This window comes from Papio anubis, chromosome 6 (genome assembly GCF_008728515.1).
Source record: "Papio anubis isolate 15944 chromosome 6, Panubis1.0, whole genome shotgun sequence".
In the NCBI taxonomy this organism is placed as follows: Eukaryota; Metazoa; Chordata; class Mammalia; order Primates; family Cercopithecidae; genus Papio; species Papio anubis.
Window position 1 is genome coordinate 101,944,620 of NC_044981.1, and position 14,939 is coordinate 101,959,558.

Below are 14,939 nucleotides of genomic sequence, written 5' to 3' on the forward strand. Positions count from 1 at the left end.
GAAGGAGTTACACAGTCACAATAACACAGAGCCCCTGCCCCTATCAGAACACACCAAAAGTTAGAAGTCCACGAAAAGACACATAAGCCTGGAACCCAAATATCTGAGAAACAGCAACAGGCCATCCTCTTTCTTATATAGTTCCTTGGCTGTGAAAGAAGAAAAACCTTAAATACAGAAAAAGCAGCCATTAGTTCCCAAAAACATTCCTTTCTAAAATCGAAACGGAAAGATGAAATATGCCAGCAAGGGCCAAGGGCCAGAAGAAGCAAGCCCACCTCCAGGGGCTCTGTCCAAATGTCTCAGAGTGGTTCACACAATGCTAACGCTAGCCTGCTCTAACTCCATTCCCTGCCCACTGCAAAGTGACAAAGATAAGACAATGTACGCTGAAGTCCCAAATCAGCTTCCAGTACTAAGAATACAGCGGAAAGGTGGAGAGGGAAAAGCACAAGAGCGCTGGTTCCATTTCTGCACGTTTGAGCATGCCCCTGTTTCTTGGTGAGTCAGCTTTCTCACCTGTAAAATGAGAATCAGCCTATCTATGATCTCACACAACCCTCTGGAAGTTCTCCATCCTATAATTCCATACAATCTCTCACTAACATAAAAAATATCAGCACCAGAATACCACCTTCTCAGTTATTCCTCTGGAGATGGGAATGTCAGGGTGGTTTAGACCATGTAAAAACCCAAACAAGCAGGTGGCAGCTGAGGCGGCTTTCAATCCCCAGAATCCCTGAAAGACCTTTTGACATCCAGAACAGGATAACCAGAGGATAAGCAACAGTCGCTTTCCCACAGAGTCCACGGCAGGACAGACACTAGTAGGCAGAGTACACCAGCCGGTTGTCTTCACCCAAATCCCCATCAATCCTCACCCACCCTCGCCCTGGCCACTGACTGTCTCAGATAGACTATTTATTTGCCCTCAATTTTATTACACCCACCTAGAAATCAGGAGACCTGGGGACCTGACGAAATATTAGCAGCCCAATGTAGATCACAGCTGTGCTCTGATCTAACCAAGTGTCTTTGGGGGAATCCTATAACCTCCCTGGGCCCGCCTCTTCATCTACTAAACCAAAGGGGTTTGATTAGATGAGAGAAGCTCTTATACAGATGGAGCAGTCTGTGTCTACGCCTCCCATGGAGACAGAACCAAAGACACAGCATGTAAACTTGGCCATGTAAGGCAGCACAAAGTCAGGTGAGCAGGCTCGCTCTGTAGAGTCCCCACCGACGAAGCTCAGTGGGCAGGTCTACAGGAGGTGCTCTAGAAATACAAAGGCTTCCAATCTAGGTTTCCAGGTGCACTTACCTTTCCCGCATCCACCAGTTCTGCAATGTCATCTAAATATGGACCACTGGCCATGAAAAATGCCCAGCGATAATGGACTCCTTTCCAGAAATGCTAAAAAGAAGAAACAAAACATGTCAAATATAGAAAAACATAAAATCTGACTAAATGCCCATTTAGGGAAAAGCATTTTCTGGATGACTACAACAAACTGATTTCTCATTTCATGCTGACAGAATGTGTGCACAGCACCTTGGCACAATGACTGACAGGGAATGGATGCTCCATAAATGTTTAATAAATAACCGAATAAAGACATATCCACGTCACTTAGGCTCCTTTTCTAAACTGTGACTGAAGAACAAGTAAGCACAGGAAAGCTTTCCTTAAAATGACCGTCTACATCGTTTTCCACAGTGGGTTTCCTCCCCAGGAGGAATCAGGGGCTGAGACCTCTAGGCTTTCCCTACTAAGGTTTGAATAAAGCCCAGAGGCACCAGAAAAGAGGTTTGCACCAAATTCAAAAATGTTTTGGGGACAATAAGTCACCAAAATATGATCTTAGACAAGAAGCCCAATCACAATTTTTTTTTCTGGTTCTGACAGGAATAAAGTGGCTTTAAAGGCAAAACAAAGTGCAAAGTTCCTTATACATCATGGCTGAATCTTCCCTCTGGTTATGGCAAATACAAAGCCATCTAATCTATTATGGGGCAATACCTCTCCAAATGAAGATGCGTAAAAATCTTACACCGAGAGGGTTCATGACCACTCTATGGCCACTTATAATTGTTATTCTTTGTTTCTTTAATTGAGAGAGGGTCTTGCTATGTTGCCCAGGCTGGTTTTGAACTCCTGGTCTCAAGAATCCTCTCAACTCAGCCTCCCAAAGTGCTGGGATTACAGGCGTGAGCCACTGTGCCTGGCTGTAACTGTTATTCTTTATGTCGAAGGTAGGGTGGGCCATTATGGAAACAGCAAATGAGCTGAGGTTCTCCATGATACCTCAATGACCTGCCCAACCAAACTTTCATCAGATGGGAGCAATCTGAGGTAGCAGAGGGTCAGCCAGTACCACAGTGCTGCCCTCTCCACAACTACCCACAACTGTGAGGTGAGCTCAGACTTCTTTGCCATTGAGCTTACACTCAGTATGATATAAGCTACTACTCTGGCGTGAGGCTGGAAAATTCAGTGGAAACCCCATACCCCAGCACTTACTAGTTGCATTATTTTTGTTTTGTTTTAGTTATGTTATTTTTATCAGGCTACCTATTTCAGCCCATTTCCTGGCCTGTAGAATGGTGGTAGCACCACCTAGTTTGCAGGATTGTTGGAAGGATGAAATGAGAATGTATACAAAATGCCTTACACATAGAAAGTATTCTATCAATACTTGCCCCGTGCTAAAAGTGAAGCTTATTGAGGAAAGACTGAGACAATACCAATTCAGTTTAAGAATGTAGAAAGAAAGAAAAAACTAAGCGGTTGCCTAGGCAAAGCTTCCCACTGGGTGTGCCAGGATGGCTTACTGGGTGAGTGATCCTATAGATTATCGTCCAACCCAGAAAACCTGTGAGAGTTAAAGGATTCATCATTAATAATTACCCTAGGACAACAGATGTAAAGAGAGTCAAGCATACTCTAGAATTGCTGTGATGAGATATTGACTCCCCTTAGCCCTCACGATAGCCAGGCAGAGCCAGGGCTGGTAGAAGTCTCTGGATAGGCTGGTCTTGGAGGAGCAGGGCTTGGTTTGTTTATCTCCGTAACCCAAGGCAGCCTCAACGTGCTGTTCAAATACTATCATTTTCTATGTCTGTCATGGCATGAAAGATGTTGAGATGCACTGATTTATGCAACTAACCTAAAAAGAAGAGGCCAGGCACAATGGCTCACACCTATAATCCCAACAGTTTGGGAGACCGAGGTGGGAGGATTGCTTGAGGCCAGGAGTTCAAGAGTAGCCTAGGCAACATAGCAAAACTCTGTCTCTACAAAACAAGAAAAAGAAAAAAGCTGTTTGAAGGATTATGTGGCTAAATGCCAGAAGCACTGAGAATGTCCCAAGCTTACTGTGGATCCAGTTAATGACAATCACAGAAGATCTGTTCAAATACTTTTCCCTAAGGTCTGGCTTCATAGACTACAATTAAAACATTCTGGTAATTGTTTAGGGTATTAAAGAAGGCACAAAAATGGTCACAACTGCCACATCTATAACTCTTCACAGCATGTGGCTCTGTAAAGAGAAACTTTTGGTCTGTAACAGCAGAATTTTTATATTCTGCTACAAGAGGTCTGTGTTCCCCCCGCCGCCCACCCAGGCCACTATAGGAGAGAAAGTAAATCAAAGCAGGCAGGAGAGTCAGAAGCATGACAATGAGGCTTTAACTGTGTGCACAATCAGAAAGACATTGAAAACTACTTAAAAGGTTTTCACATGAGATTACCACTATCATCTTTCAAGTAGGAGGAAAAGAGAATGAAGACAGCTATGCCTGTTTTACTCTCTGAGGACAACTCCGAAGGTTAACTTGTAAGGGGTCTCACTGGAGTACAAACTGAAATCTTACAGAAAACTTAAACTTACATTTTAAAGCACTGGAAAATCTGGGTTTTGTGAAGGAGAAAGAAGAGAGAAAGGACAGCTAAGAGCCCTTTCTCTACCACAAAGTACCCTGTGGACACTGTTTCGGGCTACTGTCTGAATCAAATGAAAATAGAAGGACACCACAGTGCAGGGCCTGGTTTGTTCATTTCTATTACCAATAATATTTCATAAGAATTGAGTCGTGGTCTCCTCCATCATAGCTCTTTGTTACGACCTCTAAGTATTTAGTTAGTACACAGAATTCAAGAGACCAAAGTCCTAAGTTTCATCCCCATAAAAGGTCCCAAATTAATATCTGGAATAAATAAAATGCTAAAGATAATTATCAAGCCAGTCATCTCACAAACATGAGTCAGCGTTGGTCAGACTGACACAGCTATTCACAGCCTTTTTACCACCGAGGAACTTTCTACTGCCTTGTCCCAGAGTCTCAAGTATTTTGTCTAATTTTAAAAAATAGAATCTTTTTTTTTTTTTTTTTTTTTTTGAGACAAGGTTTTCCTCTGTTGCCCAGGCTGGAGTACAATGGCACGATCACGGCTCACATCCTCTGTCTCCCAGACTCAAACCATCCTCTGGCCTCAGCCTCCTGAGCAGCTGGAACTACAGGTATGCACCAACAGACCTGGCTAATTTTTTTATTGTTTTGTAGAGATAAACTCTCACTATGTTGCCCAGGCTGGTTTCAAACTCCTCAGGCTTAAGCAATCCTCCCATCTCCACCTCCCAAAATGATGGGATTACAGGTATAAGCCACCGTGCCCAGCCTATCTTTATTTTTTCTATCATATATTCCCTTTTAACATCAATTCATATTTTAAACCAATGATCTATAATTACCACCAGTTTATCCCATGAAATTATAAAAGCCTCTGTCCCCACTGTGATGACAACAGGCTATGAGGTAAAGTGGAGAGCAGATGCTCAAGCTCTATTAGTCTTGTAACTGAGGCTCATCTGCCCTAGTCTCCAATGCCCACCACTCACCGAAGTGTGCAATTTGGGTGAGATGTATTCAGTTTTGAGCTTCATACAGCCCTGGTAAAAGTGGCCCTGTTTCAGAGTCAGGCTGACTAACCAAGTCCCAGAAACTCCCATCATGTCATTAATAGCTGGAGTTTCAAATTTACACAGAATATGCAGTGTTAGAACAAGTTGATACAATCCCAGCAAAGGCAAGAGTGGAGGCTTACTGAAGTAAAAGTACAACTTCTTTTACTCATAGACCTCTAAATGTCTGAAAGCCCCAGTCTGGGAATCACTGGTCTATCCCAATACAATGAAAATAGCAACTGTAAGTTTTCATCTTTATATACAAGAGACTGTAAGTGTTAAGACATGAAACAGAGAGAGGGTCATCAGGCAGAGACAAGAAGGAAGCACAGCCAGTACATCAGATGTAATCAAGAGAGGCAATAAGTAATAATAAAGGCTAACATTTAATAAGGGCACTGTGCCATGTCTCCATATGGACTACTTCATTTGATCCTTACAACCATGCGGTAAGGTAGGTCTATTATCAGCCTCATTTTACAGGGGAAGACATTGGGGCTTAGAGACCTTCAGTAACTTGCACAGGGTTACACGGCTACTAAGTAGAGGTCAGATTTTGAAGCCAGTCGGTGTGACTCCAGAGTCCATGCTTGCAGCCACTGTGCTATGCGGCCTCCAAGAGAAGAGAAACTGGCTAGGTGGCAAACCAATTTCTGCAGCAGGAGGCTGCTTGCAGTCACCAACCAAGACCCTTCTTCCTACCTTTAATGCCTTCGAACCTATAGTGAATCCTGACTGCAACATGCCATCTGCTACGCCCAGTCGGTCCATGTTCAGGAGGAAAGGAGTCACCAAAGTCACATAGGTGGCTCCTGACCATTTCTTGAGAAAATCTGGAGCCCATGTTTCAGTGGATCCGCCAACATTATCAAGGATAAAATCAAACCTGGAGAGGAAGAACCAAATCAAAACATTGTTGTCAGGCTTTACACTGGACTCTGAGCCTCCTTCCCTTCCAGCACCAGTTGGCTTGGGGTTTATTTCAGTGGCGAATCTTGCACTGTGCTGCACCTCTCGCCATCCTGCAGAGGGGTGGCTGCTTTGATGGAGACGGAAGGACATACCCACTCGCTGGCTCTATTACTTTTCTGCAAGGTAAGTTGAATGCGACTAATTTTTGTCAAAAAATCATTTCATTTTCTAGTACTTTAGAATGGCTTCAGCAAGTAGTTCTGAACAGAGAGTGATTCTGGTTCACTACAATGCACAGAATAGCCCCTCACAGCTAAAAAATTTTCCAGCCCAAAATGTCAATGCTTGAGAAACTAAGGTTGCCAAGATTGAGAAAGTCTGACTTAATTAAGCTTTGTAATAAACTGCCAAGTTTTCCATTCGCTATGTTCTTTAGCGCACATGGATACTTGAAAGTAAAGTATGAGATTTTCACCTACAAGAATGATTTGCTTTTATTCTCTCTACAGTCAGAAATGCTCATGGAAGCATCCTCTTCACCTTCTGGAATTTTCTATCATTTGGCTTCAGGTACAGCATCAGGACAATGCAAAAGGAGAAATGAACAGCCTGTTCTAACATGCCAAAAAAATTCAGTGATAATGGAATCCACAGGAACTAACAGATATATTCAACTTCTTACATCTAACCTAAAACTTCTGTAATCACTATATTCTACTGAAAGGGGGTAAAAACTTAATAAGCTTTTAAATACTTTTGAAAACAAAGATCTATATAGAGAATACATGCATATAAATTGAGCACATCAGTTGATGAATTCCTCTTTGGTAAACCTTTTCTCCCTTCCAAATTCATCTGGATGATGTCAAACATTAAAGTTCCTGAAACCAGCTTTGGCCAACTTTGTGGATCTTGAGTATTTTATAGAACCAAACTAAAGAAGGGCAAGGCCAGGCACAGTGGCTCATGCCTGTAATCCCAGGACTTTGGGAGGCCGAGGCGGGTGGATCACCTGAGGTCGGGAGTTTGAGACCAGCCTGACCAACATGGAAAAACCCTGTCTCTACTAAAACTACAAAATTAGCCAGGCGTAGGATTACATGCCTATAATCCCAACTACTCGGGAGGCTGAGGCAGGAGAATCGCTTGAACCTGGGAGGCAGAGGTTGTGGTGAGCCAAGGTCATGCCATTGCACTCCAGCCTGGGCAAAAAGAGTGAAACTCTGTCTCAAAAGAAGAAGAAGGAAAAAAAAAAATGGCAAATATAATCTAAGGATATGAAATGCAGGAGCATGATGACCTTAATAGATGACCGTTCTTTTCACTAAAAAAGTATCTACTTCATTTCCAAGTTTTGAATGAACAAATCTTAGGATACTTAAAGAAAACTTAAGGGCAGCCTGGTATTATAGAACAGGCATTGTCTGAGAAAGAAATCTGGAGACCAGGTTGTGAATCCAGCTCTCCCAACAAATCACTGGTGGCATGACCTCGAGTATGCAAAAACTCGTAACTCCTCTGCCCTTCACTTTCTCAACTACAGCATCATAGGGTTGGACTGAAGGATTTCAAAGCCCCTTCTTGCTATGAAACTCTAAGATTCAAATACCTAAAAAGCTGCTACTTGGAAGGAGGAACATATTTATCCTAGGTAGACTGAGAGGTCAAACTCCAGGCAGAAATTACAAAGATCAATTTTAACTAAAGCTATCAAAGAAAAGAAGTAGTAATGGCTTGCATTTATAAGGCAGGAAGGTCCCCCTACTAGAAAAGTACAAGCGAAAGGAGCAAGACCACTTGCCAGGAAGACATGCCAAGGAGGGAAGCGTAGCACCAGTTTGGGAGCCTAGACTGAATGTCCTCTAGCCTTCCGTCTCTCAAGTTCTCCTATTCTCTGGTGACAAATTCCAGACATGTATAAAACTTAAGGTAGGCCAGGTGCGGTGGCTCATGCCTGTAATCCCAGCACTTTGGAAGACCAAGGCAGGCAGATCACTTGAGGCCAGGAGTTCAAGACCAGCCTGGCCAACATGGTGAAACTCCATCTCCACAAAAAAAAAAAAAAAAAAAAATAGAAAAATTGGGCAGGTGTGTTGGTGAGTGCCTGTAATCCCAGCTACTCAGGAGGCTGAGGCGCAAGAATCACTTGAACCCAGGAGGTGGAGGTTGCAGTGAACCAAGATCGCGCCATTGCACTCCAGCCTGGGCAGTGGAGTGAGACTTCATCTCAAAAACAAAAACGAGAAAACAAACAAAACAAAACCCCTTAAGGAAGACAGAGGGGAATGGGTAGGACTTGGCCCCAGTATCATGTTGCTATTCCTGGAAGCATCAGAAGATACAAGATCAGGCTGGGTGCAGTGGCTCACGCCTGTAATCCTAGCACTTTGGGAGGCCGAGACGGGTGGATCATGGGGTCAGGAGTTCGAGACCAGCCTGGCCAACATGGTGAAACCCCGTCTCTACTAAAATTAGCCGGGCATGGTGGTGCGCGCCTGTAATCCCAGCTACTCAGGAGGCTGAAGCAGGAGAATCGCTTGAAACCGGAAGGCAGAGGTTGCAGCGAGCCGAGATTGTGCCACTGCACTCCAGCCTGGGCGACAGAGTGCGTGCCCAAAGAGGCTCAGGCCCTAACACACAGACGAGAGGGTAGCTGACAAAATCTCTGAAAGGGACAATGTTAGTCCTTAAACATGCCAGGCATGTTCCTGACATGGGAGCTTTATGTTTGCTGTTCTTTCCAGCTGGGACAATTGTTCTCCTAGATTCCTCGATAATTAAATAAATATTATTGAGCACCTACTACATGCTACTACATTCTTCCAGATGGAGGGATACAGCAGGGAGCAACATCAAACACACACAAATCTCATTCATTTGGCTTGCTCACTAAAGCCTCCACTCAAATGTTGCTTCCTCAATGAGGCATTCTTTAACCTCCCTATCTATAACAGCCTCCTCCCTAGTCTATTCCCTTTCATTTTTTTTTTTCAGAGCACCTAGCACTAAAACCGCCCAAACAAGAATGTAAGCTCCATGAAAGTGGGCATTTGTCTGGTTCACCACTGTAGCTGGTGTTTGGAACCCTGCCTGGCAACAGTAGAAGCTCCCTAAGCAGTTGAAGGAACGATGAGTTGGCTGGCTGCTGCTGGGTGCACCGCCAAACTACGTTGGAAGTTGGTGGCACTGGCTGAGAAAGGCTGGGAGGCATCAGATAAGGACTCCTTTTTTTTCTTTTTTCTTTCTATTTAAAAATACACTTCTACTCAATGTGGGCAAGAGTAGTTGACTTCTGAAAATTAATCAAAAAAGGGAAAACCTTTTAAACAGAAGCAGTAAAATAGCTTTCCAAATACTCCTCATTTGTGCTGTCAGCTTCAGCTTGGTCTTGGCTGGATAAAAGTCAGATGAATAAGCTAGAGTCACAGTCAGAATCAACATGACCCAAGAGAATTCCTGAATGCATTCCTGTTTGGTACCTCAGGCCAAACCACAGCCTGGCATTCAGACACACTGGGAACATCCACAGTGCTCCCATTACCAAAGTTTAGACTTACACTGTTTCTCTTAAGCCTTTGTTAAGCCAAAACACGGAAAGTATGTTTTGGGCTAATCATGTACTTCATGAACTACTCTATATTCTTCCTGTGGTGACAGATGCCACAAAAGGAACACATTTCCAATTTTTGTCTTCAGGCTTCTTACAAACCAGCATGTTAACTTCAAAATTAGCTAAGACTATGTAAGCAAAATAACTTCCTCAGTACCTATCCACATGCTGTTACCGTGTTGTATTAACATCTGGAATTAAAACAGAAGCCAACCTAAGTAACTTCTAATGACATGGAATGCTTTCACAGATGCTTCTCTAAGATTCCAACGTGATTGTAAAGCCACCGAACCATCTCAGACCTGCATAATCAACTGTCCTTGTTCCCATTCCCAGTGTGAACATTGTTCTAATACATACGGTTTTAAGGATTTCAACTGCTCTTCCACACTTCCAGATTTGTAATCAATTACATCATCTGCCCCAAGCTTCCTTACAAGTCCACTGGCATCTTGAGAGCAAACTGCTGTCACATGAGCATCCCATGCTTTCATTACCTGCCCCCCCACAAAAAAGAAGAAAAGAATAAAAAAGGGAGAGATTAGAAAAATCGATTGCATTAAAAAAAAAACAAATCACTGGCACCATGTATACATATATCGGACTAATCTCTAGAGAACTTTAAGTACATCATCTTAACCAGAACTATAGGAAGTCATCTGTCAGAGACTAGTAAAAATGATTAAACTTTTGTTCAGTAAAAAAATTCCAAGAAAGAGATCTCATCTTCCCTACATGAGACAGCCAGCCACCTTATTGTCATGAAGTTATAACTAATCCACTTAGAGAGGGACTCAGTGCCTCACCAGTAACAGAAAAGACAGGAGTTGAAAGCCTCAAATTTGCCAGGCATGGTGGCTCATGCCTGTAATCCCAGCACTTTGGAAGGCCGAGGCAGGTGGATCACCTGAGGTTAGGAGTTCGAGACTAGCCTGGCCAACATGGTGAAACTACGTCTCTACTAAAAAATACAAAAAACTAGCTGGATATGGTAGTGGGCGGGCACCTACAATCCCAGCTGCTTAGGAGGCTGAGGCAGGAAAATCGCTTGAACCCCAGAGGCGGAGGTTGCAGTGAGCTGAGAGAGCGCTATCGCACTCCAGCCTGGGGGACAAGAGCAAGACTTCGTCTCAATGAAACATGACTATTTAAAATGTATCCAGAACACTAAAATGCCACCTATCTTCATTTGCATCTCTAATAAGTGTTAACACAATATTGAATCAGAAAGTGTGTCAAAGTAACGAGCTATTAAGTAATAGGTAATATATGAAAAGGTTCTCTTAAAAAGAAGGGGAAGAAACTATAATCATTTTTTCTTAAAAACTTGGATCAGGTCCTCTTCCTTGGAGTACGAAAACCTAAATAAATATTACCCAGGTTTTAAAATGCAGATGCCTTATATTTTAAAATGATAAAGAATAACTAGATTTAAATTAAAAGGAGAGCTAAATTCTAATGTTGCTCAGAATTAAGTATCCAGAAAGCATCCTGCTCCAAAATTGCTAAAATTCTTTTCTATAATGTTAATTTCATAGACTTAAAAGGGGGCTATTTTCAGCTACTTTGAGAATAGCCACTTGACGTTTACAAAGAAATATTTGTGCAGATAATTATAGATCATAAGAAATCACTTGTTTTCTCAATCTTGTCCTAAGTATCAATTTCCCGAGCTTCCTTAATATAAGATGCAAAGGCTCACTAGAATACAAGGGATCTGTGTTTGTCTTCACTATTGAATCCTCACTTCATGGCACACAAAGGTGCTCAGTAAATTTCTGTTAAATACAAAATATAAATAAAGGGTTTTTAACTTATTCATAATCTTACTCAATTTCTCACTTTTAAAAAAGCAACATTGACCAAAGACATATATCCTGAAAAACTGTGGGGAATTGAAATATTTAGGAGTGATATGATATACAATTTATTGTTCATGGGCTGCAAACAGAGACACTTGAGTGTAATGATACGTTGCTTTTCACAGAAAGTCCCAAATCAAATTCAAAGATGTGAAGAATATAACCCAAGATAAATAGCTCATTCATTGTGACCATCCTTTCTCTAATACCTATATGAAAAAAGAAACTATTGAGGAAAAAGAAAAGTATGTTCTAAGCACCTACATTTAATACATGTTTTTCTTTAAACAGTATTAAATCCTCAGGAAGAATTTGTCACATGTTGAAACAGGTTTTTTACCTCAAATTTCTAGTTTTTCCCCTCAAATTTTTAGTTTTTTCTTTCCCATTTAGAGCCATTTATTATCTTTGAACATTATGAAAATGTTTTAAAAACAGTTTTACTTAATAAAAATGTTTCATGTAATATAAAACACAACTATAGAAAACACCTATAGGCCGGGTGTGGTGGCTCATGCCTGTAATCGCAGCACTTTGGGAGGCTGAGGTGGGTGGATCACTTGAGCTCAGGAGTCTGAGACCCACCTAGGCAACATAGTGAGACCCCGTCTCTACTAAAAATACAAAAAATTAGCTGGGCCTGGTGACACATGCCTGTGGTCCCAGCTACTCAGGAGGCTGAAGTGGGAGGATCACTTGAGCTGGTGGGGGAGGAGGTTGCAGTAAGCCAAGGTTGTATCACTGTACTCCAGCCTGGGTGGCAGAGTAAGATTCTGTCTCAAAAAAAAAAAAGAAAGAAAGAAAACAGCTATAGGGTGAACATCACCCAGATAAAGCAGCAGCACGCTGGAAGCCATTCCAAAAATTCTCCTATGTGCCCCAAACCACAGAAGCCCCTCCTACCCTTTCCCAAAATCATTATCTTGATTTTTATAGTAATCACCTCCTTGCATTTCAAAAAGTTTTATCACCCAACAATGCATTCTCTAGACACTATAGTCTTGTGCATTCTTAAAATATGGTATCTTTTAAATCTCTTTTTTTATAATTTTTTTTGGGTTTTTGTGGTTTTTTATTTGAGACATAGTCAGTCTCATTCTGTTGCGCAGGCTGGAGTGCAGTGGCGTGATCTCAGCTCACTGCAACCTCCACCTCCCAAGTTCAAGTGATTCTCCTGCCCTCAGCTTCCCAAGTAGCTGGCACTACAGGCATGTCACACCAAGCCTGGCTAATTTTTGTATTTTTAGTACAGATGGGATTTCACCAGGTTGGTCAGGCTGGTCTTGAACTCCTGACCTCACGTGATCCACCTGCCTTGGCCTCCCAAAGTGCTGAGATTACAGGTGTAAGCCACTGTGCCCAGCCTTAAGTCTCTTTTAAATCATAAGCTCCTGTTCTATCCCTTTGCTTTCTTATAATTTATCTGTGGAAGAATCTAGGCCATTTGAGCTGTAGAGTTTCCCACAGTCTGGAATTTCTGACTGCACACCCACGGGACAGTTCCACACGTTGTTTTGTCCTCTGTATTTTCTGCAACTTGGCAGATGGATCTGGAGACTAGATCTGATTCCATTTCAATCCCTTTAGCAAAACTATGGACAGTGTCTGGCAAAACTAGAGGAGGCACATCATGTCTGCTTGAGGCTCTCTTTATTATCTTAGCAACTGTCAATGCTTAATACCTATATCTGCTTATTGGTGGTTGCGAAATAGTAATCTTCTAATTCTAATTCTTTTTATTTAAGTAGTTGGAATATTTTCTTTCTTTTTTTTTTTTTTGGCGGGGGGGATGGAGTCTCGCTCTGTCCCAGGCTAGAGTACAGTGGCGTGATCTCTGCTCACTGCAATCTCTGCCTCCCAGGTTCAAGCAATTCTCCTGCCTCAGCCTCCCAAGTAGCTGGGATTACAGGTGCCCACCATCACGGCCGGCTAATTCTTGTGTAGAGACAGGATTTCGCCATGTGGGCCAGGCTGGTCTCGAACTCTTGACCTCAGGTGATCTGCCCGCCTTGGCATCCCAAAGTGCTGAGATTACAGGCATGAGCCACTGCGTCCAGCCTGAATACTTTCACAGAATAACACTGCCCCTCATATCATTGCCCCTCACATATTATTTGGCCTGCTCAATTATACAGTTCATGTAGGAAAGACAAGACAAATGCTTAACTGTTTTTATCAGTTTATAAGATAAATTGGTTCCCTATCAAATTCCAAGTGAACTCTTTTGAAAAAAGTATCATGAACTCATGGATTCAAATATATTTAAAAGGTTTCAACCCATTGTAATGGTCATTATTATTACTGATGGTCAAATTGTTACATCTTTGGGCATTTCTTCAAGTTAGCTCTTGAGTCTTTTGACATGACCTGACTAATCTTTGATAGCTTCCTTGCTATTTAATGTATTCCAGGTTAATTCTTATATATTTGTGCCCTAGATCTGAAATCAGCTACTTCTCTAAGAAGCCCTGCCTTGTTTTAGTGAGAAATGATATTTCAAGTGATGGCTTTACATACACACATACACAAAATATCTCTTGAGTTCATATTGATACTTCCAATTCTAATTTGAGACTAATAAATCCCAGCACTTTGGGAGGCTGAGGCAAGAAGGTTGCTTGAGGCCAGGAATTCAAGACCAGCCCAGGCAACACAGCAAGACCCCATCGCTGCAAAAACATGAAAAAATTAGCTGGGTATGGTGGCATGTGCCTGTAGTTCCACCTACTCAGGAGTCTGAGGTGAGGATCACTGAGCCCAGGAGGTTGAGGTTGCGGTGAGCTGTGATGATGTCACTGCATCCCAGCCTGGATGACAGAGCAAGACACTGCCTCAAAAACAATAACAACTATTGCACTATATTTACCTTGTCAGAGCATATGGCTGCTCCTATACTCTCTCCTTCTAAGCCCTCATTTAGTTTTGTTCTACAGGTAACTGCATTGAACATTTACCACTAGTCCTTAAAATGTCTTCATAGTCATTCCTAGTCAGAAGCTCATTATCTAGTAGATTGGTCAGAAAAGGATCAGAAGAACAATATTCCCCAAGTTCTTGATGTTGATAACAGTCTGTATGTGTCCATGATACCTGAAGGCCTGTTTTGTTGTATAAAAGATTCTTGGCGCACTCTTCCTTGAGTATCTTAAATATGTTACTCCATTTTTTTCTGCCAAAAGTGTTACTGACAAAAAGTCTCATGATAGTCTAATTTTATTTCTCTTATAAGTCACGTCATCTTTTTTTCTTATATGGACACATAAGTAGCATATGTGCTATTTTGTCTAGATTTCCAAAGGATCTTATTTCTTTTTTCTTTAAAGGCCAGTAATTTCACTATAATTTTTCTTCATATTTTTATTAGTAATTTTCCTTAGTGTTGCTCAATCTGGGTCCATGTTCTTAGAAAAGTGATGTGGCTATTCAATACGTATTTTCAAATCATTTAATTTAAGGACGCTAGGAAAGTTTCTTTGTGTCTTTAATTATTATTTTAGTATGGGTTCAGTTCCCTTGCTTTGGTTTTCCCCTTCGAGGACTCCTACTATCCATATATCAATTTTCTTTGCCTGTCATAAATATTTGGTA

General features: G+C 41.8%; 1 protein-coding gene across 3 annotated transcripts in view; it reads right to left on the minus strand.

The window, feature by feature from the left end:
• Positions 1–14,939, minus strand: part of RTN4IP1 (reticulon 4 interacting protein 1) — a 55,420-nt gene that overhangs the window by 9,698 nt on the left and 30,783 nt on the right. For all 3 annotated transcript variants that reach the window (XM_021937650.2, XM_009205766.4, XM_021937649.2), the window contains 3 exons: positions 9,850–9,986; positions 5,670–5,853; positions 1,322–1,414 (listed from right to left, as the gene is read on the minus strand). In XM_021937650.2, the coding sequence (XP_021793342.1) occupies positions 1,322–1,414; positions 5,670–5,853; positions 9,850–9,986 (414 nt within the window). The remainder of the gene's footprint in view (positions 1–1,321; positions 1,415–5,669; positions 5,854–9,849; positions 9,987–14,939) is intronic.